The 26,796-nt window shown below is 56.9% G+C and overlaps 1 protein-coding gene across 5 annotated transcripts; it reads right to left on the reverse strand.

Moving 5' to 3' along the window:
- Window positions 1-1,535: 1,535 nt before the first annotated feature.
- PODN (podocan) lies at window positions 1,536-21,669 on the reverse strand. Of its 5 annotated transcripts, none has more exons than XM_045856510.1 (12): window positions 21,529-21,669; window positions 18,830-18,954; window positions 15,668-15,984; window positions 14,302-14,395; window positions 12,967-13,031; window positions 11,301-11,410; window positions 10,020-10,176; window positions 9,615-9,730; window positions 8,388-9,045; window positions 5,286-5,434; window positions 4,828-5,038; window positions 1,536-2,464 (listed from the first exon to the last, which is right to left on the reverse strand). In XM_045856510.1, exons 3-11 carry the CDS (start codon window positions 15,977-15,979, stop codon window positions 4,855-4,857), a joined length of 1,845 nt encoding a protein of 614 aa, XP_045712466.1. In that variant the 5' UTR covers window positions 15,980-15,984; window positions 18,830-18,954; window positions 21,529-21,669; the 3' UTR covers window positions 1,536-2,464; window positions 4,828-4,854. The 5 variants fall into 5 exon arrangements, with proteins under 5 accessions (XP_045712466.1, XP_045712478.1, XP_045712488.1 ...); XM_045856522.1 differs by having other exon boundaries at window positions 18,830-18,974; XM_045856532.1 differs by having other exon boundaries at window positions 21,516-21,669.
- Between the last annotated feature and the right edge of the window lie 5,127 nt (window positions 21,670-26,796).

A 26,796-nucleotide genomic window follows, 5' to 3' on the forward strand; every position in this document is an offset into this window, starting at 1 on the left:
CAAATTCAGTAATAACTAAATAAATGTATTTGGGTTTTGAGTCTTGTGGGTTTAGCAACCATACTCTAGCCAGCATTTCTTTACTGAGCTAATATAGGCTGTCCCAGTGCGGAATGGCTGGGCTGGGCAGCCAGAGCATGGACAGGCCTGTCCAGGTGGCTAGAACATAAACGGGCCAGCCCGTCCAGCTAGAGCACGAACCTGGGCGGTCAGTGTGTGCACAGGCCTGCCTGAGCTGTCACGTGCAGGAGGCAGGGCGCAACCCTGCCTGCCCAGGGCCTGTCCTGACAGCCGCAGCATGGACAGACCACTCGGCTCCTGGCCTGGGCCTCACTCTGCAGGCCAGGCCCTGAGATCAGTCCCCACAAATGGAACAAAGTACCTCAGCCAGTCAGGCTCCCTTTGGCAAATGCTTTGCTTTAAGGCCCCAGGGCAGTTTCAGACCATCTCCCACATTGTCCTCAGCTCCAGTGTACCCCCAGGAGGCTCACAGCAGGCCAAGGTGAACCTGGCCCCACAGCCTGTTCTGTATGCACTCTGGGGAGAGGACCCACCTCCCGGTCTTACACTGTGGAGCCATAAAGACACTGAAGCAGGGGAAGGGAAGAGGCTTCCCAACGTCACTCAGAAAATCAGGAGGGCAGCAGCCTCCCAGCCCTCCATTGCTGAACTGCTTCCCTCCTCTTCCCAGGCCTAGAGTCTGAGGAGTCTGGGAAGGGCCCTGCCCCCAGGATCCCCCTCTCACTGTGGGGACGGGCTATGAGGTGGACCGTGGAAGCACCCTTCCTTCATTAAGGCCTAGGCAGCCAGGAGAGGTCAGATGTCAAGCTACAGCCACTCCCGCCATCATGTGAGGGCTTCCCCACCCCTTCCCTAGGTCACATCTCTAGGCCCTTTGAGCAGTGGAGTCTGCCCCACCCGCAGGCAGGCACCTGTTCTTGACGGGGTTCAGCAGGAGCGTGCACGTGCACCCCCAGTGGCGGGTTGCTGCTGCCTGGGCATCTCGTCCAGGGGCGGCTCTGCTTGTCGGAAGCTCTTCTTTGCTCTGAGCGGGATACTATATCCCACCGTACCCCGGCCCCAGCTCTGGCCCTGCTGGTGGTGGTGGGCACACAGGTCATGTCTGCACCCCTTCCCAAAGCTCTACTCCAGTTCCCAGGCCTGTTTCGGGTCCCCTTCCTACCTCAGCCATCCTCCATGGGACAGACGCCCCCCAAGCAATGCCCACTCAGTGCACAGGTGACCTTCCAGGTAGGCCCTGAGCAGCCCAGAGCCAGCAGGTCCTTTGCTTGGATGCTCAGCCTCTAGGAGCACACAGCGAGCTCCCAGGCCTGGCGTGGCGGTCCCGCCCAACCCGTTGAGCCCCACCAGGCCACAGCTGCCTTTTGGCCTTCTAACCTGGGACTACACCCTGTGTCCCTGGCCCTCTGCCTGTGGGACTACTTTGTAGGCCCTGGGAACTGAACTTCGCGCTGACCCCTGCCGGTCTGGACGGGGGCGCCTGGCAGGAAGCACACACAGACACGGCCACAGGCTGCCAGACAGGGCTAATGCTTTTATATTAGTTTTTCTATAACAACAAAAATCAGCTTTGAGGTTTTTATCATTTTTTCTTAAAAAAAAAAAACAAAACAACAAAAAAAGGCACCCAGAACTCCCTGCAGGCCCGAAGAATAAAAATGGTGTCTGGTTGGCGGTGGGGCCGGGCCCTCCCCACTCCTTCACCCCAGCCCCCCTCCTCCATCTCCGTCCCACCATGGCCCCGGCAGTCCCCAGAGAATTCCCCTGGGGCCCTGCCCGCCCCAAACACGCCTGTGGCCAGCCAGGGCATGGCAGGGAGGGACTCCCCGGCATCTGGGGGGCCAGGGCAGCAGTCCTGGACGTTCCTGTCCCCAAAGGGAGGGAAAAGGAACAAAAGCCAGCTTTTGTGAGTTCCGAAGGGCAGCAGGCACCTGGCCGCAGGGGAATTCTCCGCTCGGAGCTCAGAGATTACTCTGTGTCTTCTCCAGACGATGGACGGACAGACAGCCAGGCAGACAACAAGCTGTTCTGGCCACTTCTGGCTGGGGCAAGAGCTGTTGGCGGCATAGGCCGAGGAGGGCTGTTTGCACATGGCTCGTGTGTGTGTGTGTGTGTGTGTGTGTGTAGGAAGTGGATGCCAGGGTGGGGGTGAGACCCTTCCCTGAGTCTGCACGGTTCAGACACAGCGATGGTGGTGCTGGGCATGCAGTGGACAGTGGGACCCTGCAGAGGACGACGGGCAGCTGGCTGTATGTGGGTGTGTCGTGCTGTGTGTGTGCGTCTACTGTGGCATGAACTGTAGGAAGGGGTGGGGATGAGAGACTGTGTTAAGCTTGTGTTGGGGAGTAGGTGGGATCGGTGCTGGCTGTGTCTGGAGTGCGGCAGAGTCGGTGCTCACAGGGCAGGGACCCGTGCGGCAGAGAGGGTCCAGATGGCCATCATCCTGTAGAACACGTGGGAGCGTCAGGGAGGCCAAGCAGACCCGCCAGCCACAACCTGCCTGGGGGAGGGGGGTCAGAGCCGGGAGGCCACGTGCCACTGCTCTGGGGGGCCGGTGACTGCGGGCAGGTGGGGAGGCTGCTCCTTGGTGCCCAGAGCCAGTGGGTGCCCCTGGGAGGTGCTCGTGTTGTTGTGGCCGGGCCTGGGGTGGACTAGGGGGCCTTTGGGTCCCTCTAGACACTCTCGGGGGCTCAACTGACCTGACACTCTCTAGACACTCTCTAGACACTCAACTGACCTGACCGTGGCCAATGTCCCCCAGAGGGGCAGATCCTCCCCCACCCCAGGACTCCACAGCACCCCCCGCGAGGCCCACAGCATCCACGCTGGATGGCTAGTCACCCCTGCTGCTAACCCCTGGCTCCGCCTGAGGAAGATGCCCAGAGACAGGGTCTGCCTTCCTAGCCCCGGCTGCCCTGGGCCTGCCCTCCACACTCACACTGCCCCTAGGCACACCCTTCTCCCCACCTCTCATTCATCTCTGGGGTCCTCACCCCCCTCACCCCCTGGGACTCCCCTCTGCCCCAGGCCCTACTCCAAGCCAGCTTCCTAAGAGTGGCCCAGTGCCCCCTCCAACCACACCCTGACCCCGTGACCCCCAGCTCCCTGCCATCCCTGTAACCCAACCTCTCCACCTGGCCGCTTGCCGACATCTCCTGTGGCCCTCTCCAGTATGCCCCCCAGCAACCCTGCCTACCAGCCCCTCCTGTCTGCACCCCCTTCCCCTTGCAGCCTAACCCCCAGGATCTACCACTGCAGACGGTCTCTTGCCAGTACACTCAGCTTCCCTCCTGTCCCCCACACCTAACCAAATCCCCAGCTGTGGGGGACCCCATTATCCATCCCCACCCCCAGCCCCACCACTGAGCACCTCGTGCTGCAGGGAGAAAACTGCAGGCTGAAGGCAGCTGGCTGACGTGACTTTATGAGCAGCCACCAAGCCACCCACCTGTGACTGCTGCTGCTCAGTCCTCTGTCCCTCCCGCCACAGTGGAGGGAGTACTGACCCTCCTGCCAAAGCCAGTCCCTCCTGCTCTCTCCACGGGGTCACCACTGTACTCTGCTCCTCTCTCTTACATCTCTAACTCCTCCCTCCACACGGCCCGTCCCCATCAGCACTCAGACCAGTGCCATTCCTTAAAAATGACCCAGCGTGAGCTGAGCTCTGCCTGGACTTCTGACCCCTCCCCACTACCGCCCTCATCTCTTCACTTCTGGACAGAGTTGTCTACGCTCCCTGGACCCACTCGTCTCCAGCCCCTTACTCCACCCCCATTGTCCCGAGGCTGCTCCCCACAAGGCCATGGTGACCACGGTGTGGATGAACGTAGTGGGCCCTCGGCAGTGCTCAGCTCTACCCGCCTCTCAGCAGCACCGACACAGCCGATTCTCTCCACTGTGCATGTATTCATGGCATGTGTGTGTGCATGTGTGTACACAAGAGCTGTGTGGGGTACATGTGCACACAAATTTGTGTGCACACATACAGTGTGTGTTCCACAAATGTGTGCTTTCTGGGTGAGAGTGTGTGTTTTGACGTGTGTGCGTGAGCATGGGTGTGTGTATGCTGATCACATGTGGGGGCTTGTGTTACATGTATGTGTGAACACCCTCTGACCTGGGCTGTCTGTGGCTTCCCTACCTCCTTCCCTAGCTGCTCCACCTCAGCCCCTCTCTCGGCCACTCACTCGCTCACTCGCTCTCCCTGGGCGAGCTCCCCTGCCTCCCGCAGCCTCAGCGACCATTTCAGGCTGATGATGCCTGGGTCCCCACCTCCAGCCCAGGCCTTCCTCTGGATCCCCAGACCTGTACATCCAACCCATCCCTGGGCACCTCCCCCAGTGCCTTTTGGGCCCCTCAAACTCAACATTCCCCTAAACAAACCTGGCCTTCCTCTCGTCCACCCTGAATTCCAAGCTTGAACCTGGGCCTGGTCTCCCCCTCACTCCCATGGGGAGGGACTACTTGAGTCTGCCTCCCCAGTCCCTTCAGGCCCGTCTGCTTCTCTGCATCCTCACCTCCCGCCCCATAACCTCTGGCTTGGATTGCAGCAGTAGCCTCCACCAGGGCTCCCACGTCACTCCCTGTGTGGGCTTTATCAGGGCATCACCACCCTGCGGGGAATGCCCGGGCACAGGCCAGCCTTCCAGGAGCTTGCCATCGTCCCAGCCTCCCACCCAGGGCCTGGCACACACCCAATGCTTGTACTGGTTTACAAACTGAACAATGCAGCAGGGGACGGGGGGTGGAGAATGAACAGGAAGACCTAGACTGAGTCAGGACAGGAAACTAGCAAGAACCACTTACCTATGTCAGATCCGGTTCACCTGGTCACTATCGCCTTTCCTCTTCCTCTTCCTCTTCATCCTCCTCATCCTCTTCCTCTTCCTTCTCCAACTGGCCCCGGTCCTTGGAAACGTCACCAAACTCAAAGTTGCCTTCTATGTCCAAGACCTGCAGGTGCTTCAGCCTCCGGAAGGCACTTTCCACCACAGAGCCCACAGCCAGCTTGTTAAACCTGTACGGCCACCCACGTGGGGTCAGTGCTGAGAACCCCACCCCGACACTGACCCACCCAGGAAGAAAAGGGGAGAGAACGGGCCCTGCAGGAGGACAGAGCAGCGAACATGAAAGGCAGGGGGCTGGAAGGCACCGTGTATCAAGGGGAGTCCCAGCTGTCCAGTGTGGCTACCGCTTGGGGGGCCAGAGCTGACCCTGGGCCACTCACCCACAAAGTGAGGGCAGGGCCACAGGGGATCTCCCACCTGAGAAAGATGCCCTTGAGGTTGGGCGTGGAGTCAAAGGCGTTGGCGGGCACGGTGCTGATCTTGTTGTTCTGCAGGTACAGGTGCTCGAGCGACTCGGGAAGCCCTGCCGGGATCTCCGTCAGCTGGTTCCCAGCGATGTCCAGCAGCTGCAGGGGTAAAAGCACTTAAGGACTTGCAAAGGCCCCCCACTCACCCCCCAAACATATCTAAATCTCACCATAACTTCGTGAGGAGGGATCTGTAACTACTACATTTTCAGATGGGGAAACAGAGGCTCAAGGAGGTTGAGAGATCTGTCCGAGGCCACACAGCCAGGCGGGAACCCAGTGCGCCTGACCCCAAACCCTGGTTCTACCCAGTGGCTCCTGCCTTCCCACACGGATGCACGGGCAGGATGCCTGGACAACACTCCTTCCTCATCAACACATGTCACCCCCTCCAGACTAAAGACCCCAGAGGGCAGGGGCCAGGAGTCCTCCAGTCTGTGACTCTCGCCCCACAGCTCCCAGAGGAGGGTGGGGTTGGGGGCCGCATGGGTGGGGCTGCTTATTTGTGGACCTCAGGGGCCACATGCGCAGGGGTCAGCAGCAAGAGTGCAAGGCTATGGTGACCCTAGGCTGGTCAGTCTCGGAGTCACCACATGCCCACAGTCCAGGAAGTGGGAAACCTGGAAAATGGGGCGTTTTCCCAGGGGGCATAAGGAACAAGCAGTAGGCAGGAGATGTGGACGTGCACGGCCCAGCGCACTGTCCCTCAGCAGTCAGCATGCCCCAGCCAGCAGCCCTGTGCAGCGCCAGGTGGGGCTCCATCATCCCTGAACTGCCACCCTCACCCCAACAGGCTAGGGCTCGGGCTCAGGAAGCTGAGGGCTTCAACATTCAAGGGGAGCACGAGCTTCACGCACCATAGAGAGCCTCCCTGTCACCTCCCTGATGCACAGGGCTCCCTGCTCCCCACCGTGTCCCCTCACACGGCTCCAGCACTTCCTCATTCATTCCATACATCCGCTGTGCCCACGCGTGCTGGGGACGTGGAATCCACTGAGACACTGCCTCCCCCCTCCGGAAGCCAGGCTAGCAGACGGACACAGAGTCTAACAATGACAGCCAGTGGAATTGGGCCACCACGAGGCAGCCTGGGGGAGGAGCCTGACGCAGCCTTGGGTCGGGGGCACTGACAGGGTAGCGGGAATTGCTGCTGCCTGTAGGAAGAGCCAACGACCAGAGGAAGAATCTGCCCCCAACAGACACCCGTTCCCTGACTGAACTCATCCAGGCCCAGGGAGGTATTTAACCTGCCCATCATCGGTGGCTTCCAGAGGAGGTGACACCTGAATCCAGGTATATTACAGTCTCCAGAACAGTAGTGAGCCTCCCAATGCCTTGCTCCCAGCTGGGTCCTCAGCTCTAGAACTTCCTACACATGCTGAGGTCTCCATATAGACTTGTGGAATGAATGAGGGAGTAGGTAGCACCAGGGTGGAAACGCTGCTTGCTTCCAGCAGAGGGCCCAGTAAGAGCAAAGCCCAGTGCACCTGGGAAAATAGGACGCTCAGCTGGGGACAGGGGCAGCCTGGGCCGTGAGGGCTGTGGCAAGGATGCTGATCTGGGTTCTAAGGGCAATGGGGAACCACGGACGGATCAGGAGCTGGGCAGGAGGGTAAGCTGAGTATGTACTTTCCAAGATACCTTCTGATTGCTTATGGAGTGCAGGAGTAGGTATTCCTAGGAAGGTTGGGTCCAGGCAAGAAATGGGGGTGGGTTGGCTAGGGGTATGGGCAGCAGCGATGGAGAGAAGAGGCTGGATCAGGATGCAATGGTAGAGCTGGCAGGTAGAACGAGGGGGACTGCAAGGCAGATGGTGTACATGGGATGCCAAGGCAGCTTCCAGGTTTCCCGTGGGCACCGGGGGCGGGGGGGGGGGGGTTGCCCCCTTCAGTGAGTTGGCAATGTAGTAGGAGAAGGAGCAGGTGTGAAGGAGAGGAAATGGGGTTTGGACCCTTGTGAATGGGGTTCCTGGGGTACACCTAAGAGAGATTAATTGGCACGAGTGGCTGGATCCTGGTGTCTGACACTCAGCAGGATGGGCTGGGTGAGGAGAGACGCCAGCTGATGCTGCTCCTGCAGGGCCCGCTGCCTCCCTGACACCCGCCCTGCTCCACCCTCAGAGCTGTGCCCACAGTCCCTCCCTGCCCCCCAGCCCAGGCAGCCCCGTCCCAGCAGCTGCCCCCACAGGCAGGGACTGTGAGCCTACCAGGCCAGGGCCCTGGGTCCAGCCGCGAACACAACAGACTAAAATGCCTGCCCTTCCTTATTCTAGAGGGAAGATCTGGCACCAAACAAACAGAGAGATGACCTAATGCCAGGGAGGAAGGAGGAGGCTTATGAAGAAAAACAATGCAGAGGAAGGTGCTGGGTGGTGCGAGAAGACCTCCCAAGGAGGTGACATTTGAGCAGATCCCTAAGAAAGAGGAGGAGCAAACCCTGAGGACATCAGGGCACAGAAGCCAGACAGCAGGGCACAGGCTGCAGGCTCAGGCGTGGGCCTGGCCACACCCCGGCCCTGCCTCCCAGGTTTCTCTAGGGAAGTTCCCTTTCAGCCTCTCAGTGAGTCCGGAGGTTTCACTGTAAGAAACTCAGTTCTTACGACCGACCGGATGTGCTGCCTGCCTCTGACCATGGCCACAACAGCCACACCCACCTCCCCAGTCACCTCAAGCAGACTCCCCCAGCCCTCTGCAGACCACCACCTCAGGGGCCTTGCTGCCGAGCCCTACCGCCGGCCCAGCCTTCCCTGGGCACACATTCCCGTGCCTGTGGATGGGCGAGTTTGACTCTCCTGCCACCTGAATTGTCCCTGCCCCCTGTCCTCCTGAACCGTGGGCTTCTGCCTGTAGCCATAACCTCTCCTTACCCCCACAGCCCTCCTCAAGCCTGTACCTGCTGGTAGTCAGCTGTGCCTGGCCATACCAGAGGTACTCTGCGCTTCACTCCTTACCAGGCACGCCAGCCCTACTCTGAATTGCCCAGCCCTGCTTTAAGGCCTGGCGTCCCCATGGGGTACCTCTCTCATGGCTCTGCCCCCTGCCCTCCCCTTTACCTGCAGATGGGTGAGGTCGGCCCAGGCACTGGGGCCTAGGGCCCGGCTGCGCAGCCGGTTCCCGGTGAGGTAGAGCTCACGCAGCTGGGCCATGCCACCCAACGCCCCGCGTGCCAGAGCGGCCAGCTCATTGCGCTTGACCTTCAGCACGTGCACGTTGCGGGGAAGTCCTGGCGGCAGTGTGTGTAGCCGGTTGCCGGACAAATCCAGCGAGCGCAGCAGGCGCAGCTTGCGGAAGGCGTCGCGGTGCATCTGCGGACTGGTGATGCGGTTGTAGCTGAGGTTCAGCTCCTCCAGGAAGTAGGTGGTGGCAAAGTCATCACGGCCGATGCCGGTGATCTGGTTGTGCAGAATCATGAGGGTGCGCACGCGGCGGGGCAGACTGCTGGGCACGCGCTCCAGCGCATTGTTGTACAGGTGCACAGTGTGCAGCCGCTTGAGGCCCTGGAAGGCCCGCGGGTGGATGCCGTTCGCTCGCAGCTGGTTGCTGTGCAGCAGCAGGTACTCAAGGCTGCGGATGGGGGTCAGCACGTCCGCGTCCACGCTCCGTATGGCGTTCTTCTCCAGGTGCAGCAGCACCAGGCTGCGTGGCAGCCCCGCTGGGACCCGCGACAGGTTGTTGCTGGACAGATCCAGGTACTCCAGACTGGAGAGCTTCCTGGGGCGAGGGCAAGTAGGACGGTTGGCAGGAGCCCACATAGCAGGAGCCCACTCTTATTTCCGCCATGTTCCCGAGTGAGGTGGCAGGGAAACTGCCTCTAATTCATCCCAGCTCTGCCACCTGCTCACTGGGGGACCTCAAGCCTCTCCAAGCCCCTCACTGGATTGATTATTCAGTGAAATTGATGCAGGAAGGCTCTAGCATGGTTTCTGACACATAGGGGTTTATTTGAAGAACAATTGTTGAAGGACTTTTTTGGCTACTCTGGGCCCTAAAAAAATGAAAATATATTTATATTTGCCTTCAACAAACATGTTTGAGTTTCTGTTTTGTACCAAGAAGCCAGCATCTGCAAATGCTTCCCTGCCTCACTGGAATTTTGGCAGGCCTTACCCATGCACATTGCTTGTTCTCGGGGGCAGAAATGTCAGCAGAGGCACAAGCCTCAGAGTTCCTTCTCTAGCAAAACTGGCCAGGGCAGCTGGGCGAGAGGTGCCTGTGAGAGGCCTGGCTGGGTGGGGTTTCCCGGGTGCCTGGTCCTCCTGGGGGCCCAGGCAGGGGCTTACCAGAAGGTCTCGTTGTCCAGGCCCTCATCCGTCAGGTAGTTGTTCTGCAGGTACAGCTCCCGCAGGTTGCTCAGCTCACTGAAGGCACCTGGTGGGATCTTCTCCAGCTTATTGTTCTGGGGGGGGTGGGCAGTGGGGAGGGGGCCATGAGAGACAGCCAAGGGGCAAGGGCAGAGCCCAAGGGCATGTAGAGAGGAGTTTGAGGGAGCCGTGAGGTGAGGACCCGGGCCTGGCGTACTCTGGGCGTGGGGCTGAAAACCAGGAGGCCAGGCTTCTGCCTGCTTCTCCGTAGTGGGTGCTGGGCCGGGGCCTCACGGCCTTGCCACCGTGTACACGTGGGCCTGGGCTCTTGCCCTGCTCTGGGTCCCTGCTCTGGGGGTGCTCCACCTGCCCTCTCCCTCCTACCTTGAGGTGCAGCTTATAGAGGGCAGGTGGCAGGTGCTTGGGCACATGGCGTAGGAAGTTGCTGGACAGAATAAGGATCTCAACGTTGCTGGAACCGTTGAACATGTTGTCCGGCAGCCCGGCATCTGCCAGTTTGTTGTTGTGCAGGTACACGGACCTGGGGGTGCGGTGCAAGCCCTCACTCACCCGGGACCCCGGGACCCAGCCCCCGCTCACCTGGAGCCTCCAAACCTGGAGGTTGGGCCTGGGGCCTCCAGCATCCCCCTTTCCTCTGAGGAACCTCAGACTCTACCTGATGTCATGCCCCCTATACAGCTGAGGGGACCAAGGACACACCAGACGTTGCCCCACAAGTTAGTGGCAGAAATAGGGTTTCCTGACCCCCAATCCATGCTTCTCCGTGCACTTCAGGGTTCTCGGTCATTCCCCAGTTGTCACAGCCTGTCAACCCCACACAGCTGGCTCTAAGTTCCGTGGGACTACCTGAATATGGGAAGTGTCCCTGGTGCCCAGCACAGGGCCTGGCTCACGGTAAGTGATGCCTCATCCACTCAGTAAGTACACAATGAGTGCCCCTACATGCCAGGAATGTTCTAGACTGTGAAGATACAGCATGGACACAACCAATGAGACTCTGCCCTCATGGAGCTAACACACTAGAGGGCCAGAAGACCAGAAAGCAAAGAAATACATAGAAGGTATAGCTCATTCTTGCTGTGTGCCTCTCTTGGGCCTCAGCCTTCTCATCTGTGGGATGGGACCACAGACCACACACAGTGACCCTGGCTCCTCAGGGGGATGGAGGGAATCGAGTAAGGCGACAGATGCAGGTACAGAAGTGGCACCAGGAGGGGCCAGCCCTTCCAGCACCACCGTGCCCTGCTCACTCCTCCCAAAGCAGCTGTCAGCAAGGGACAGGATGCATGGCTGTGCCTGCTAGAAGATGCTCCCCCCAGGGGCTGAGGAAGGGGGGAAGCAACCTCACCAAGCTCCCATCATTTCACAGATATCACCCTCTGTCCACGCCTCCTAGACCGATTCTTCCCTACCCTTTAGGTCTCAGTCTTTGGAACCCGTGTCCCCCCCACATACACCCCGCCCCCCGCAGCCCCTGGGCATCTCCCACCACAGCCCCAAGCATGGGGCCTCATGCCCACACCACACAGCATGGCCCTCCTCCAGGACCTGTCTGGGTTCTCTCTGCCTCATCACGGGGGCTGCCTCTGCTCAGCTCCTCCCCCTTCCCCAGCCTGAGCCCAGGGCCCCCCTCTGACCTCTGACCTCAGGTTTGGCTTCTGGCCAAAGGTGAGCCCATAGATCTTGGTGAGATAGTTGGCAGCGAAGTCCACACTGATCAGGGTGTTTGGCAGGAATCGGGGTGCCAAGGTCAACTGGAAAGGAAAGAGTTGGGGCAGAAAGACCAATGGAGGGAGGAGGTCAGCTCTGGGTCCCACTGCCTGCTGCTCATCTGGGCCCTTCGCTCGTCCCCTCCCAGCAAATGCAGCCATCTGGCCTGCTGTCCCCTTCCACTGACAACACAAACTAGAACGTCCACAGCCCCCCACAGCCCTGTGCTCAGCACTCAAAGCCCACCAGGCCTGTCCCCTGCCCTGCCTGTCCTCCTTGTTCTCACCCCTCCCTGGTCCCTGACCTTGGCTCTCTGTCCAGCTGCAGTGAGCACCCTGCTTTCCCAGGCGCAGCCCACAGTGACCACCCCTCATTCATTCAGCAGCAGAGCCTACATCTACAACATTCCAGGCACGGGTCCAGGAGCTCGCTGGGCATGTCCTTGACAATAACACAGAGAAGTCCTCTGCCCACCCCCCACCCCCCACCCAAGCGTACATCCTAGTGGAGAAGATAATAAACAAGGAATAAAAGTCTCTGATAATGATCACTGCTATGTAGGGAATTCAAACAGGCTGCAGACAGAATGACTGGGTGGGGTGCTCAGGGAACAGGTGACAGGCACTTAAGGCATGACGGCACCATAAATGCCATCTGAGAGGAGAGCATCCAAGGCAGCAAACCCAGCATGGGAGGTGGAGGGCGGGAGAGGGGCAGGAGAGAGTGGGTGGGACCATGAGTTAAAAGAAGCAGGGGGCAGTGTGCCTTTCATTCTGGACAAACGGAAGGCAAAGCTTCTGGGGGGTTTTAAGCAGGGAGGGAGGATGTAGGGGAGAAGCAGGCAATGATGCTTAAAGGTCACTCTGGCTGCTCTGAGGAGAAGGGGCAGAAACGAGGAGGCAAGGATGCCCAGCTGCAGGAGAGTGGGACAGGGGGCGGGGCTCGCAGGGCTGCCTGGCGTGGTGAGAAGCACCAGGACTTTCTCTCCACTCGGGCCAGCAGTACGGTAGATGGTTGGAGACCACCTCCACAGAGATGGAGAGCAGCAGGAGCGCTGGGGGCTGTGAACAGGAAGCAGTCCTACTTCCACTGGACATGTAGGGGAGGCGGCCAGGAGGCAGAGGGTCTTTGAGTCTCAGGTGGGAGGTGAGGAAGAGGCTGGAGGCTGCCATGGATGAGGCCATTGTGGAGACAGTTCAGAGAGAAGGGGCCGGGACAGAGCCCTGGGGCACACCAGCTATTTTGAAGTCGAGTGTCTCTGTGCCTTTTCTCATGATGTCCCTTGTACTGCAGTGTCCTCTGCCTTCGAATCCCTGCCTGAACTCCTGCATCCCTTCCTGGTCCTCTACATGCTGTCTCCTCCTCAAAGCCCCGAACATGCCCTCGCCTGTGGAGATGAGCTACACTCTTGAAAGCCTTGGCCTCTGTCTTCATTCACTGACAGCTCGGATGCCCCAGATTAAGGGGTGGGGTCTGGGCCTGTCTGAGCAGCCACAGGGACCCAGTGGCCAGCCCAGAAGAGGCCCTGAAAGCTCCCTGAACTTGCCTCTGACACCAGGGGGCATGGTCAGCACACTTCTTCCCTGCGGTGGGCCCTCACCTTGTTATTGGCCAGGTACAGGTAATTGAGGTTGGTCAAATGCTCAAACGCCTCCTCCGGGAGCCCTTCAAAGGACAGGCATCGGTCAGAGCCCTGGATGAAGGAGACGCTACAGGGGAGCACGCCAGCGCCGAACCCCGAGCCCACCCCACTCCAGGACTGGAGACAGAATTCCCTGAGGCAGGTGTGACTCTGCTCTCTTCCCAGCCAGTCCCAACAGGCCTTCCCAGCCTCCTCCTCACAGGACCCCCGGCCCAGAGGAGCAGGTGGGCAATGTCCGCTGAGGGATGACTAGTCCCTCACCTGTTCAGGGACACCTAGGTGGGAATGGGTCCCTGTAAGGTCAGGCCATGGGACGGAGGACCCAGACTGACATTTTCCCTGCCAGGAAGGAGTGCTGGGTGCAGCTCCAGAGGATCAAACCCAGCCCCGTGGCAGGGCGCCCCACCATCCGGCCCCCACCGCCCCGTCTAGTGTCAGGATGGCCGTCACTGGGATCCCGGCCAGGCTGGCCCCTCTCCAGTCCTGAGGTCGGCCCATGACGCTGGGTTCCAGGCTCCCAGACCCTCAGATGCTGGGACTCACCCAATTATCTAGCGAGAGGGAACAGTTACATAAACTATGCGGCATCCCTCCCTGGGATACCCTGCGGCTGCTGTGTGAAATGACGGCCACGGGGAGTTCTAGCAACATGAGAAGGGCTGCTGAGCTAGCCGCTGAGTGAAACGGAGCACAATAGCTATAATACCTACTTTATAAATCCAGTGCTGAACGAAAACCACAGGGAGAAAAGACAAGATTGGATTGTGATGATGGTTGCGCAACTATAGGTGACTAAAACTCATCAAATTGTACCTGTTAATTGAGTGAATCTTAAGTATACAAATTATACCTCCATAATGCTGCTTTTTAAAAATGGAAAGAAATGTACCAAAATATCAACAGTGATGAACTCCAAGTGGCAGAATTATGAATAGGCTTTTTATTTTCTTTTTTATTTTTCTACATTTCCACCCTTTCTATTATAATCAAAATTATTTTCATCATCAGGAAAAAAACACACATTTTAAAATTTGAGGGCCCCACAACTCCGACTTTAAAGGCCTCTGTGAACTGAAGAGTCTATGATAAAGGTCTCTGAAGCCTCTCCCCTGCACCAGCTCCCAGGTCTCAGAGACACCCAGGGGTGGCTTTTAGTCATCGCCCAGGACCCTCTGCCAGCCCAGCCCAGACCTGCCTTTTGCCACATCCCGGGGACTGCAGGGTGGGGCTCTTCCCGGGGGCACCCAATCCCCACGCTGGGGGCCCCGTCCCAGGCCCTGGGTGACCCCTCACCTCGGGAAGTCAGGCGGTTGTTCTGAAGGTTCAGAGTCTCCAGCCGCTGCAGCCGGGAGAGCTCCCCAGGGTAGATCTTCTCTAGCTGGTTGTTCTGGGGAGTCGGGGACAGGGGTGGTGAGGAGGCAGCAGCATGGGGGGTGGGCCCAACCCTACCCTCAGCCCCAGTCTCAGGAGCCAGTCCCTTTGCAGGGCGCCTCTGTCTGGGATTCTCCCGCATGGAAGACAGACCCGGCGACCAGCTCCGGGCCAAGCCTGGATCTGGGTGGTAGAGGCAGAGCAGTGACCACAACAGACGTGTGGGGCCCGCAGTCTAGGAGCCCACACATGCATGTCCACAGGAATTTCCAGCTTGGAGTGTCATCTCCCCTTCAGACCTGCTCCCCACGTTCCTGCGTCGTCCCACTCCGTGACAGCCTGTCCTCCCCACGCCCAAGCCAGAAACCACTTTTGTTCCCTTCCTGGGCTCTACATGTCTCACTCCCCTCGGAGGTCTGGGTCTGGAGCCATCTCCTCCAGAAGCCTTCCTGGGTCGGACTGGGAGCTAGATTAGGAGCTGCTCCAGGCCGCACAAGTAGCCCTTCTCTCTCCACCTGTCACCCTCTGCGCTTGTTTAGGTCTCCGCCTCCCCCACAACTGGGAATGCCTCAGAGGCAGGTGTCCAGTCCTCTCTGTGTGCCCAGCACCCGACGTAGGACCAGAGGTGGAGAGCTGGTACCCAGGAGGTATTTTATGAATGGAGGAGTGACTGGGTGAGCCAAAAATAAGTGCTGTCGTCACCTTGTCCTTTTCCCCGTAGGCTCCCCTGGCCTTGGGCTCCCACCAGGGCTGTGTGACCGTGGGCAGGTCACTTTCCTTCACTGGACCTGGCCTCTGGAAACAGCCTCCAGGGCTCCTGGGCCACAGGAGGGGGACTGGGTACCCCAGCACTCTCAGAGCCCCCATCTGGAATTCCGAGTCCACTTCCGATACTGCAGCAGGAGAGCGCACTCTGTCCTCCAAGCCCCCAGAGCACTCGGTCAGGGTCGGCTCTGCCCTCGTTTTCCTGGCTGCTAACAGCGTCTGAGATTCAGCCGCAGGGCAGGTCTGTGTCCCTGTCCAGACAGGGCCTGACACTCCTCACAGGCCTCAGCCCAGACTCCTCCCAGGGGAAAGAAGCGGGTGACATCATGGTGCTCTATGACCCGGACAACAGAGGGAACCCCCAGGGTGGAGCCAGATCCGAGTGTCTGACCTGCCCTAGCACCCCAAGTCTGGGTGTGTGGAGCCAGGGGCACTGGGGGTTCCGGGCAAGCAGGGAGCTGTGGGCAGGAGCCATGAATGTGGGGGCAGTCCCCGGTGCCCACTGGTGCAGTGCCGGTCTCACCTGCAGGGACAGGTGGTTGGTATGCTCAGGCAGGTCCCCTGGGAATTCATGCAGGTCGATGCCGCCGCAGTCCACGACCCCTTCCTGGGAGCAGGCACAGTCTCGGGGGCAGTTAATGGTGGCCGGGCCAGGCCCCAGCTCCTCCGGGCTCAGGACCAGCACGGGCTCCTCCTCCACAAATTCGTTCTCTTCAGGACTCAGGCTATGGGTGCCACTTCGACCAAACACAGGCGCCCTCACGGCGAGCACCAGTCCGAGCTGCAGCTGTGGCGGCAACAGCAGCAGGAGCAGCAGCGCCCTGCTCCGGGCCATGGTGCCTGCAGGAGGGGTCGAGTCAGACCCGCCGCGGAAGCAGGGCCAACCTAACCTATTAGGTACAGTTGGCACAGGGCTAGGGCCTACAGAAGGCCTAATGGAGCCCTCCCGGCATCAGGCAGAGCCCACTCTGGATCCTGTCCTCGCATGCACCTGATCTGGTGGCTCCCCATCAGGGCTGCCCTCTGGAGGGGTGGCATGAAGCGAAGCCCTGTTTCTAAGCAGGTCTGAAGAGCCTCCCACAACCCTCACTGGGCCTGGGCCTGAAGAATCTGTACCCCTACTTCACAGAAGGCAAGCCGAGGCCCAGGAAGGACTGTGACGTGCAGGGCTTGGCCTGGGTTTTGCTGAGCTCCCAGATGGGCAGCGCTGGGAGGCCGTGTCCCTCCTCCAGGTGCCACAGGCCTTGGTGGGCCAGACCAGCACGGCCGTCCCAGCTCTTCAGCTTGCCATTCTCGGGTCTTCAGGACTTGGCCCTGCCTGTCTTCCAGTTCCACACCCACCTGGCCCAGGTATACAGGTCTATTCAGTAGTCCCTCCCTCCAGGCCTTTGCACACCCTGCTCCTTCTACCTGGAATGCCATCCCCCTCTCTGGGGTGGGATAGGTTGTGAGAGGCGGCAGCTCGGGTACAGGGACTATGGAGTCCACAGACCCCAGTCTGTGTCCCTGCCCACCACTTAGCAGCTCTGACTTCACTGAGCCTCAGCTTCCTCATCTCACAGATAATACTTGTCTGAACTCTCAGTTTCTGTGAGGAGTCCACAAGGGAACAGCCGCAAAGCACCTGGCACCCACTGGTGATGAGGCGTGGCTATCAGTACTGCCATGAATACAAACGCCAGGGCAAGTGTGCAGGCCGGGGGCACTGCGCCCGGGTCTGAGCCTATCCCCCTCCCTTTAGGGCAGGGACCACAGCCCACAGAGCCATGGAAGGGTCTGACATGCTGGTGGGCCTGGGTAAACTGGAAGCTTCCTGACGACACTGATGTCTGTTCAGCAGGCTCTGGAGTCACACAGTCGAGGCTGCGAGCTGGGCCCTGGCTCCTTCCAGCTGTGAGGCTTTGGGCAAGTGTGGGGCGCCCTCCAAACCCAGCTTCCTCCCCATGCCTGGGCTGGTAACAGGGTAGTCCTAACAAAAGACTGAGAGTCCGTGGGATGAACATACCGCACATAGTAAGTGCTCAACGAATGTTGGCTCCTCCCACCATTAACGTTGGATCTGCCGTCCTTGTTCACACCCCAGCCACACCATTGCCTGCTCCAGAGCCCCCTGCTTCTTACCCTTCCCTGTCTAGATCCTGCTGTGCTTTTTGGTCCAGTCCCAGGTCCACCTCCTCCCAGAACTTTTGAAAGGTGTGAAGGTCTTTTCCCTCCTTCCCAGAGGAGGGAAAAGAGGGGTGGCCACCAGTCTTGCTGGACCCTATATATCCTCAAGGCCTAAGCAGACTTGGGCCCCCAAGCCCTGGCCTGGCAGAGAACCGGGGAGCCCAGCACACACAGAGCCCCGGCTCCAGGGGTCAGTCGACTACAGCCTGGCCCTGTGCCTACCACACTCCGGCTTGCCCCGTCCCCTGACCAAATGGACAATAAATCCTCAGCCAACACATAGACCATCGCTCCTATGGCACATTATAACCCCTGGCAAGCTCCACAGCCTCCAACCCCTGGAGCACCGGCATTAGTCTGTCTGACCCTGCTGCAGAACGGGACTGTGGGAGGGGGTGCCAGGCACAGGTCCAGGCCCCAAATTCAATCAGGGCAGAAGGCCAGGCAATGGGTTCTCCCCACATATCCTGTGCACTCACTAGGCCAGCTATTTTTCCTCCCTCACCTTCAGCTTTGCGTCTGTGAAGATCTGTGAACTGTATCTGTAAAAATATTTAATTTATATTAACATTATGAGCCATATTGAAAATGTTATCATCACCGCTTTATGGATGAGGAGCTGAGGCCCAGCGGGACTGGCCAATGTAACACAGCTGTTCAACGGCAGAGCTGAGCTCCCAGCCCAGGTCTCAGCCATGATGCTGTGGCTAATGCAAAGCCCAGCTGGGCACCGAGGACCCAGACAGACTGTTTGGGCACGGCTGCTGCCTTTAAGGAGCCTACACCTGCACCGTCCAGTGTGGTGGCCACACGGGGCTGCTGAGCACGTGAAGTGTGGCCAGTCTAAACTGAGAGGTGCTGTAAGTGCAAACTGTAGTGTGCGTGGGTTTCAAAGACTTAGGACAAAAAAGAATGCAAAATATCTTGTTAATATTAATGGTGTCATAAAATAGCTCATTTATCATTATATTGATTACATGATAATATTTTTAATCTATTGAGTTAAATAATTTGTTAAAATTAATTTTTGCCTGCTTCATTTTACTTTACTGCAGCTTCTAGAAAGTTTTACATTACATATATGACTTGCATTTGAGGCTCACACTGTATTTCTATTAGACACGAGGTATAAATAGCACTCAGAGCTCACAGTGTATGTCTATTGGACGTTATGTGTAAAGTGAGCATCATAATTCCACTGTCATCAGAGGTGTGATGAAGGGAAGCGAAAGTCCATAGTAACTCAGAGGAGGCCCAACCCTGCCTGGGGCCGAGAAGGCTCCCCAGAAGAAGGGGTGTTTCACTAGCTATGAAAGATGAGTATCAGGCAAAAGGGAAAGGGCGCTACAAGCAAGGGGCAGCCTGTGCAAAGCTCCGGGGGCAAGGCTGCCCATGTTATGACCTCTAAAAACCTCCAAAAGTGGTAGAGGTTGGAGCCTGGGAGTCATACCAGTGGAGAGTGACACAGGTCCAGGCAAAGAAGGGACTTGAAAGCCAGGTTAGGGAGAGCGACCCTTACCTTCAGGGAGATGAGGAGCGTGGCCCTGGTGGGTTTATGCACAGACAGTGCGGAGCTTTCGGGGGCTGTGCAGTGGTGCCGGCAATGGTTGTTGAGCCTCTTCTGGCAGACTGGGAGGGGCCGGGCTGCAGGGGTGGAGAGGAAGCTGGATTCAAGGGAGATCAGACAGGGCTTAGAGAGTGGTGACCCAAGTGCCACCAGCCTCCCTCAGGACCTTGGGATCCTGGGCAGCCCCAGCTCCACCACTGGTTTGCTGTGTGTCCTGGGCTACATCCCTGACCCCTCGGAGTGTCAATTTTTGTTGTTGTTGTTCTAAGAGTGTTGAGCAACATAAGCCCCCAAGGCCTCTTCTATGTGCCTGGCCACACTGAAGCTGTGTGTGGAAGAATAAAGGACAGAACAGACCCCTTGTCTCTGGAAGTCCCCAGAGTGAGGAGTTCCACTGGTGGGGGGCACCTCACACCTTTGTGAAAGCAGATGCTGGGTGAGAGGGGCAACCCAGCCTGTGGGGAGCTCGCGTCCTCCTATGGAGAGCTTCAGTGACGGAAGTGTGTGGGGTCCAGTCCTGAGCCCAGATGAGTCACTGCACTGCTCTGGGCCTCTGTTTACTAGTCTGGGCAATGGAGACGCAAGCCCCTCATGAGGATTAAATAAAATAACAAGCCCAGCTGAGGCCGGCACCCAGCAAGTGTGAGCTACACACACGGGTTACTGTTACTGAGGACACCCCTGGGACCTGCCGCCCTCCCACCCCAAATCTCAATGCTCTGATGGGCTGAAGTGTGGGATTAAGGCAGGAAGAAGAAGGAAGGGGAAGGAAAATCTTCAAGTTAGGAGGCAGATCCTTAACCCCAAGCATGACCTTACTCCTCCACTCAAATTCAGTGAAGACTTGCTGGTCACCTGCTCTGCACTGGCCCCAGACAACTACATCTTATAGACCCCCAGACTAAGAGTTAGTCTTCTGCTCCTGCCCCCTTGGCTGGGTTCGGGAGCTCCTCCAGGCTCCCACAGCACCCCTGCACACATGGCACCGAGGTTCCAAAAACATTTGCTGAATAAATGAATGAATTTGTGAAAGGCAGAGTTGGAAAAGATCTACAATATTATCTCATCTGACTCCCTGTTTACACATTAGTACGTTAAGGCAAGACCAGGACTAGAACTTGTGCCTCTGTCTCCTGCCCAGGGCCTTGAGCTGCTCTTGAAGGTTGAGTAGTTCTCCAGGTGGACTCCAGGCAGGGCGCAGGGCATAAGCAAAGGCAAATGTGGGGAGAGGGGTGGGGAGAGTGAGGTATGCTTAAGGAAGGGTGAACAGGATGGCGTCCACCTCTGCAAGGCATCAGCCGCCACACTGCAGTGCTGGTGACAGGGAGCCACTGTGGGCTACAGGCAAGTCATGGTCAGAGCTCTTGTGTGTGACTCTACCAAGCCTAACGGTACCGCCATTAGTCACCCTGGACCCACAATTCAGATAAAAGGGACAAAGTATGCTCCCACAAGCTCTCATGAAAAGTCATGTGAATCTGACATTTATTAACTTGCACTCTGGGCTAGAGTGGATTGGGCCCGGGGCCCTAGAAGGGGACAAGATCGACCAGGGGCTCTCCCAGTTCACACCAGTAGTGTCCTTGGAGCCAGGTGGACCGCAGCTTCGCTTTCCGGGGCTGCTCACATCCCAGGGCTCACGCTCAGATGGCCGGTGCCCTGCAGTTCCGAGATGCACTCTAGCGCCGGGCGCGCGTCCCACTGAGCCTCCCAGACAGGGGGCGTCGGCGCAGCCTGCACGCTAGTCCCTGCTCCTCTCCTGATGTTTGGGCTGCAGCTGCCTCCCAGTCCAGCCCAGCCCCAACTCCAGCTCCACGGGCCATCAGCAGCTCTGACGCCACCTGCTCTTCCACCTGACCGCGCACCAGGTATTCTAAAGCCGCAATCTCGTCCCCACCCCACGCCCGGGGTGGCGGTTCAGGGACCTACGACCTGGGGTTTTCTCCGCATTAGCGGGAGGGCGACGACCCCCTCTGTCCGCCCTCCGAATTCCCCCTCTTCAGTCCAGCTGCCCCAGCGGGAGGCAGTCACTTAGACCAACCAACAGACACCAGGCCACCAGCTAAGAGTTCTGAGCTGGGGAGCCAAGCCCCAAGACGGTCCCGGAGGTGGGCGCGCGGGCTCCTCCTCACCTGTCCGCACGTCCTAGGGGCAGATTTCTGCCCCTCTATAGGCCTCCGTTTCTGTCTGTACAGAGGTCGAAGGGTGGACTAGCTGGGATGAGTGGAGTGGAAAGACACAGGGTAACTGAGGCGGGGCTCTAGGTATGGGGGTCCACGCCCCCTACCCAGTTCCACCTGCCCCTCACATTCTCTGTCGCCCGCCCGTGTCCTCCCACTTCCCCCGCCCATCCGCCCTCAGATTCTTTCCAGATGTGCGCAGCGGGAGGGGCCCGGGGGCTGGGACCAGCCTCTCTGGCCAGAGAGGAGAAAAGGCCCCTGCCAGGTCCCAACGGATCTTGAAGGGGTTGCGCCCCCCGAGGGAGAGCTCCCCACCCTACCCTCGGTGCAGGGTTTAAGAGGGGAGAGATGCGAGAAGCGGTGGTCCCACTTGGGCGGTCCGCACGCACCCGGCGGGAAGTCCGAGTTCGCTGGCTTGGCCCCGACCCCATGCCCCCCCCCCCCCCACCGCGGCTCACCGGCGCCCGGTACCTGCTTCGTCCCCGCGCTGCACCCTGTCCCGCCGGCCGAACGCGCTCCTCTGAGTCCCCGCTGCGCTCTGCGGGAGCGGGCTCCTTCCATTCAAGTCCAGCCGCGCGCTCGGCGACGCAAGTTTTGTTGTGGGTTTCCTCCTCCCCGCCTTTCCCCCGCCACCCCTCCCCACTCCCCGCGTGCATCTGCTGGACACGGGCCTCCTCCGGACACGGGCGGAGGGTCCCCACAGGCGCTGGGAGGGGACGACTGCCCCTTCCCCACGTTGGACTGTGCCGGGCCCCACTTCCCGGGAAGGCGGTGCCGCAGGACCGACCCCTCTCCCGTCCGGGCCCTGGCGGGGCCACTGAACCACTCCCCACCCCACCCACCAACCCAGAGACTGGAAAGGCGGGCTGTCTAGTCTGCAACTATTTCTAGTTCCCAGGCTTCCGCAGTGGGACTGGACCCCTTTTAGGCCCCAGCTCCTGAACGACGGTCGGGAAGAGGGCCCCTTCCACCAAGTGCCTTTGAGAGCAGTTTCTTCGTCATGACAGATTTTGCAACTGCTCCAGGCACGAGTACCTTTCTGTTCACTCTCCCACCCTGGGGTCCTGGGCCATGGCTAATAGGGCAGCCAGCCAAAGACCCTGCTGGGTCCCTTCCCGGAAGAGCTCTCCGCCCTCCCCACACTCCTCACCCCCACCTTGGCCCTGGGCTCACAGCCTGGTGAGACTTAAAGGGAGGTAAATCGGGCAGGGGGTAGGGTGCATGAGGATCCCAGTCACGAGGAGACAGGGGGGTGAGCCCTCACCATGTTGCTCCCAGGAGCTGAAAACCTTTCCAAGTCAAGGAGCATTAACTACTAGCAGCTGAAGCAACACTGTTTGGTGCCAGGGGCTTTTGGCAGCGGTTGAAGGCAGTAGGGCTGGGTTTAGGTGGTACTTGGCACCTCCACTGCCCAACAAGGCGCACCCCTTATACCTGCTCTAGCCTTGTGGTCAGGGCCAGAGCTACCTTGCCCTCCTGCTGGATAGGGAGAAGGAGAAAAAACTCAAACTTAGGACCATTTGCTAAACTCAATTGCCAAGGCCATGAATGAATAAATGAATGAACGGCTCGTGTAAAGCTCCAGACTGTTCACTGGCTTCTGCGGCTGCATCCCGATGGCCCTACACGCACCATTCTGTAGTTTTCACAACCCTGCGCGAGAAGAGTTGCTGTTGCCCGTTTAGGGATAAGGAGACGGTCGCCTTAGGAAAGATGTGACTGAGTAACTGAGAGACAGGGTTGGGCTTAATCTTCCCCACAGCCCAAGTTCTTTTCATGATGGAAACAGGCAGGTGACTTGAACAGGCAAGTGCAGAGGCTGGATTTGAACCCAGGTCTTTCCGTTTCCGTTATCTCAAAAACTCAGGAATTTAGCAAGAAAGGGAAGGGGAAATATTTTGCCTTCTTTGGTCTCATATTCTAATTCTCTCTAAGCTCAAACGTACGAGCATTGGTATGATTCACAAGCTGGACAGGGGCCAACACAGATGCAGCTCATGTCTTCACATTGAGCAGAGTCGAGTAGGGCTAGAACGAGTTATTTGAATGCATGAACTAAAGAAAACCTTCTGGGACACTTAGAAACAGCACATACTGAGGACCTACTAAGTGCCAGGTACCATGTTAAGTCCTTAAATATTTTAAGGATTTATATACCCTGTGGGGAAAGGTATTCTCTGGTTTCCTGTAGCTGCGGAGGCCAGCCAGAGGGCACACCACATGTCTGGCCCCCTCCCCAACCCCAAGAAGTAGGCTGTCCTGTGGAATGCCAAGGCACTGCATGCCCACACCCGTGCTGCGGCTGTCCTGTGCTGCAGACAGACACAAGCTAAAATCATTTGTCTGAAGAATAATATGGAGGAATCACTTGGAGTATCTTGGGTGGAAAACTGGAGACAATCATGGTGCTCTACAAGCAAACCCTCGAACTGTCAGGAGGGCCGTAAAGGCAGAACTGAGTTTGCGGTGCAGGTTTCCTGACTCCACTTGTGCTGCTTCGGCTGCCCCGTGGTGTCAGCCCGTTCAAGTGCATGGGGTCAAGTACCAGCGTTGGACTTAGACTTGGGTTTAAATCCAAGTTGGATTCAAAAGAAGATAAAAATTGCACCTACACTTTACAGAATGTCTAAATTAGTAAGAAAATGGAAGTATAGGACTCTGCACAACACCTGGCACATGGTAAGCAGTCAAAAAAGCCAGCTGCCATTGTTACAAACTATTACCAAGACCTGACTAAACACCCAGGAAACATTAAAATAGAAATGATAAGTGGAAAGGCTTATACAGAAACCTCTGCATTGCCCAGGATCAGTGCCTCCTCATTCAAAACAGTAAGAAACAAGACCACTCAAGAGGCTAGACACACATATGGCTGGAGAGCTACAAGTGAAGGACAAGAAGACTTTCAGGAGGGTCTGATGAGGAAAAGGGGGCTATAAGGAACAAAATAAGGGGAGATACGGTCTTGTTATACTTCATCATCAGAGCACTCAAAATCTTTCCTTATTAAGCAGCAGAGTCCCAAATACTGAGGTACGGCAGCAGTGTGATTTTCTGGATGTTTAGAAATCAGATCACACGATGTTGTTTTGTGTATACGGATTCCATCTGAAAGAGCTTGATAAAGACATTAAAGGAGAGCAGGGTGTAATGGGAAAACCACAGGTCAAGTCAGGTACTGGAAGTCTTCTGGGCTCTTAGAACATCCCACACAAACTACTGTTGGACTTCTTCTGCCGTGTATCATGTTTTCTTCTGTCCCCCACTGGATTGTTAAACCCTCCCAGGCAAGAACCTTATGTTCTGTAAGGTCCCTTTCTAGCCCTGAAAAGAGCCTCCAGAGATGCCCACACCCTCCTCTGCAGAGCCTGTGAATGCCATACTACACCGCAAAAGGAACTTTGCAGACGTAGTCAAGGTTATGGACCTTCCAATGGGGAGCTTATCCTGGTGGGCCTAACCTAATCACACAAGCTCTTAAAAACAGAAGTTTATCTGGCTGGAGGTAGGAGAGATGAGGCAGAAGGGGACATCAGAGGGATCTGAAATGTGAGCACTCATCTAGCTTTGAAGATGAAGGGGATGCAACAGCCTGGCAGCAAGGACACGGGGGCTTCAGTCCCACAGCAGCACAGAACTGAATTCTGCCAACATCCTAAATGAGCGTAGAGCAGGTTCTCTCCCAGAGCCTCCAGGTAAGAGTCCTGGGCAGCCAACACCTTGACTTTGGCCTCATGAGACCTGGGCCTGAGAATCCAGCCGAACCCACCCAGGCTTCTGCCAACTACAGAACTCGGAAATAAATCCGTGTCAAGTTAAGCCACTAAGTTTGTGGTGATACGTGTACAGCAGCAAGAGAAAGAAACCTAATGCAAACGTTAATAACTAAAACTGACAGGTGGTACAACAGCATTCTCCTACACGTGACTTCACTTCATCTTCACGACGAGCACAGCAGTGTTGCCGTCCCTTCATTTGAGGGAACCGATGCTCAGGGAGGATGAGCGACTGGCTGGCTGGCTCAGGTGATCGGCGAACGAGCGCTGAGCCACAGCTTACGCTCCCGTCTTCAGGTTCCAACACCGGTGAGCGCTGGATCCCACACTGCAAGCTACCGTTCCATGGCTTGAAAACTCCACCTTAGGGTAGATTTAAAAAATGGACTAAAAAAAAAAGACAAAAACAAATAAAAGAAAATCAGGCTGCTCTCACACTGTGAAAGCTTAAAAGCTTTTGAATTCTCCTTTGTTTCTCCCAAAGATATCAAGTAAGTCATGGAACAAGTCAGGGTGTGAACAAAGAATGTTAAGAAGCATTGAGTCTTCTTTCCGGCCCATAGAAGAAAAATGAGTTTTGTGAATGGCAAAAGGAGAAATCCTCAAGAGAGTGGCTGTCAATGAACTATTTTCTCCCATTCAGATGCTCGCCCTGCCACTGTTAAGATGCGTCTTTCACGAGGAAATGCCAGTGGGAACGCCTCTGCGTTGGACACTTTCCGTCCACTCACGGCCAATCTTTCTTGTCAGAGAGCTCACCTGACTTTCACTCTGACACCTTTCTATGTTTCTTCCCATTACTTCTAATAACAAAGAAAAAGAATTCTTTCCCCTCTTTGCTCTTTCCATTTTTTATTTATTTTTAGAGGGAAGGGAAGGGAGGGAGAAAGAGAGAGGCAGAAACATCAATTGGTTGCCTCTCATATGTGCAAAGACCAAGGACCGAACCTGCAGCCCAGGCGTCAATTCCCCACTGGGAATCAAACCGGTGGCCTTTCACTCTGCAGAACAAGGCACAACCCACTGAGCCACACCGGCCAGGGCAGTCTTTCAATTCCTTAAATATTTGTGAGCTGTTATCACACTCTACCCTTGGGTATCATTTTGCCAAGCTGAAGTCACCTGTCAGGCCACCTAAGTCAACCTTTCTCTTACACGGCTGTGTCTTCCCGTCTGAACTTCCTTCCCACCTATTTAAGTTCTAATGAGGTGTTTAACCTTGAACCAAGTGTCCGGTACACTACAGGTGCCACATTCTAAAAGGTGAATAGTACAACAACCTACTTCGTAGCTGGTTAGAAAACTACAGCACATACTGCTTCTCCGCCTGCAATTTAAATAAACAGCAGACTACAATGAATGTCTCCCAGTTTTACATGAACGTTTCTGGCCATAAATGCAGGAGCTGCAAAATCAAGTATTTACTACATGCTGCTGAAAACAGCACTGTGAATATTTATATAGTATTACAATGACTATTAATAGAATTGGTAGACTAAATGGACATCACTTTTTGCAATAAGTTTTGGATGCGATACATTTAAAATATATACTGGTATTTCTCCAAGAAGTCTGGCTACAATTCCACACCAAATTAAACTTCCTGCCAAATGGAATCAGACGCCGCGTTTCTTAAGGGCCAGAAAACTGGCCCAATATTCTTTGTTCTTACCAAGAACTAAAGGGCTGTTTGTTTGCAGGAGTCTCCAGATAGACATTAACACTGGACCTTTCCAATAGATTTTGTAACTCTATTGAGAAAAACTACAATTTGGCCAGACGTGGCCGTGGTTCCTGATAGGGCATAAACCTTTCAGGGCCCTCATTAGCTGTTCAGTACTATATCCCAAATTCCTAATTCCTATCAGCATGGTCAACAAACAAACTCAATCCCACAGAGTAATTTACCCAGAGGTACAATCTGGCTGATTACCTTTTTTTTTTCCTTAGTCAATAACATCAA

The sequence above is a fragment of the Phyllostomus hastatus genome, unplaced genomic scaffold (genome assembly GCF_019186645.2).
Source record: "Phyllostomus hastatus isolate PE091 unplaced genomic scaffold, TTU_PhHast_1.1 phas_contig_147, whole genome shotgun sequence".
Classification (NCBI taxonomy): Eukaryota; Metazoa; Chordata; class Mammalia; order Chiroptera; family Phyllostomidae; genus Phyllostomus; species Phyllostomus hastatus.

Bases quoted from the DNA above. Each gene is read 5' to 3' on its own strand.
- PODN (XM_045856510.1), bottom strand. From the start codon at position 15,979: ATGGCCCGGAGCAGGGCGCTGCTGCTCCTGCTGCTGTTGCCGCCACAG. The intron at 14,396-15,667 runs GTGAGACCGGCA...CCGACTCCCCAG, and splicing joins CCAACCACCTGTCCCTGCAG to AACAACCAGCTAGAGAAGAT. The intron at 5,435-8,387 runs GTAAAGGGGAGG...TTACCCCTGCAG, and splicing joins CCGACCTCACCCATCTGCAG to CTGCTGGACATCGCTGGGAA.